This window comes from Capsicum annuum, unplaced genomic scaffold, assembly GCF_002878395.1.
Source record: "Capsicum annuum cultivar UCD-10X-F1 unplaced genomic scaffold, UCD10Xv1.1 ctg41639, whole genome shotgun sequence".
NCBI classification, from domain to species: Eukaryota; Viridiplantae; Streptophyta; class Magnoliopsida; order Solanales; family Solanaceae; genus Capsicum; species Capsicum annuum.
Window position 1 is genome coordinate 707 of NW_025848985.1, and position 1,856 is coordinate 2,562.

General features: G+C 28.1%; 1 protein-coding gene across 1 annotated transcript; it reads left to right on the top strand.

Annotated features, from left to right (window-relative positions):
• The first annotated feature begins 1,111 nt into the window (after positions 1 to 1,111).
• On the top strand, positions 1,112 to 1,847 carry LOC124891860 (GDSL esterase/lipase At3g62280-like). Its single transcript, XM_047403436.1, has 2 exons — positions 1,112 to 1,461; positions 1,614 to 1,847. The coding sequence occupies exons 1-2, from the start codon at positions 1,278 to 1,280 to the stop codon at positions 1,781 to 1,783; spliced, it is 354 nt and encodes a 117-aa protein (XP_047259392.1). The 5' UTR covers positions 1,112 to 1,277; the 3' UTR covers positions 1,784 to 1,847.
• The last annotated feature ends 9 nt before the right edge of the window (positions 1,848 to 1,856 follow it).

The following is a 1,856-nucleotide window of genomic DNA, read 5'->3' on the forward strand; positions in this document are numbered from 1 at the left end:
TATATATATATATATATATATATATATATATATATAAAATGAAAACTTGTAAAATTAAAAGGTGGGACCCATTATTTTCTATATTTTTTAAGTAATTAACACGTTGATTTTTAAAAAAAATGTCACGTCAGCAATTAAGGTGAAAAAAATTCACTTAGAAATTGTTAAGGGAATAAATAATTACCCAATTAGTTTAGAATTTAACATACGTTTTGGTTACCAATTTAAGGACTAATCAAGTCTTCCTCTTTATCAACCTTTCATGATATGTTGGCGTTAATAAGACAATGTCCCCCTCTCCCATATATTTATATGATATATTCTTTTGTTAGTCCAAAAATGACACTTACCTACATTTGGTGACGATATGATGGATTGATGAAGGATATACTCTATTATCCTTTCATGATATGACTGCTACCTGCCTTAATAAGACAACTGACACAGCCACACACTATACTATATGTTATTTTATATTATCCCAATTTACGTGATATTTTTTTTTTTAATAAATTCAAAAAATTGACACATTTTTATATATCTTAGTAAAATTTAATGTTTAATTGTTTTCGTTTTATCTTTAATAAAATAATTTGTAGCAGTATAAATATTTATAACTTATTTTCAATCATAACTTTTAAGTTTCTTCCTTTCATTCTAAAAATTTTGATTAGTCAAATAATATGATATAAATTGAGAGAAATTACATGTTGAAGCTGTAACTAATGAAACTATGATGGACTCTCCATTTATGGGCCTACTCGAACTGAACATACATTATACATCATAATATTAGATCCACACCAAACTGATAAAAGTCTACAACTCAATAACCAATTTTCACATTTATAAATATTTACGAACTATCATCAATCACGGACTATTTAAAAGTAAAGTTTGCATATAATATAGGGAAAATTTCAGAAATAGCAACTCTGTTTAATTATAATTTTTATAGCAACAGTTTCGTTATTACGAAAAATAGCAAATTGTATTTGTATTTAAGTAAAATGTTGTTATATAAATACATATACAAATATATATGTATTACTCATAAATACATATGCACAACTGAAAAATACATATTTTTCTACTACTATGAAATGGGTAAAATATTGCTACTTTTGCTATAAGTTATAATTTCGAAAAAAGTGTTGCTAGTTTATGTAATTTTTCTTATATTAACGGTTGAATCTTCTTGATATAGGTTCATAAGTTTGACATTTTCATATCCTTTCTTATATTTCCTTAGTCAAATTTCTGACTCCGTCACTAACATGCTAACAGGTGAAAATCTCAACATGAATTATTTGACTCCATATCTGGAATCTATACGACCTAATTTTAAGAACGGGGCAAATTTTGCAATAGGAGGTGCAAGTACACTCCCCAAAAATGTTTTATTTAGTCTCAGCACTCAAGTTCTTCAATTTGTAAGGTTTCTTCAGTTACAATCCACAGGTAATATTTATCACTAGTATAGTTGTATGGAGTTGATTTCTCATATGATCACTCAACTAATAGTTATTATCTCTATGTTTCTCCGTCTTTTTATTCCTATGATACGTTTGACTGATATTAATGTATAACTATTTGATTTCTAATTTGACAAGGTTTGGAAGACTTGGTTGAGAAAGACGATTTGAAGAATGCACTATACATGATAGACATAGGACAGAATGATCTTGCTGGTGCATTCACTTACCTTTCTCAAGCTCAAGTTATTGAAAAGATCCCTTCTTTCATATCTGAAATCCAAGATGCAATCCTGGTGAGCTTTTAAATTTTTCTTTTGGACAAAGGTCCAGCAATTGTCCGGGTAGCATCGGAAATTGCTCAATTTCTCTCTCGGCTAC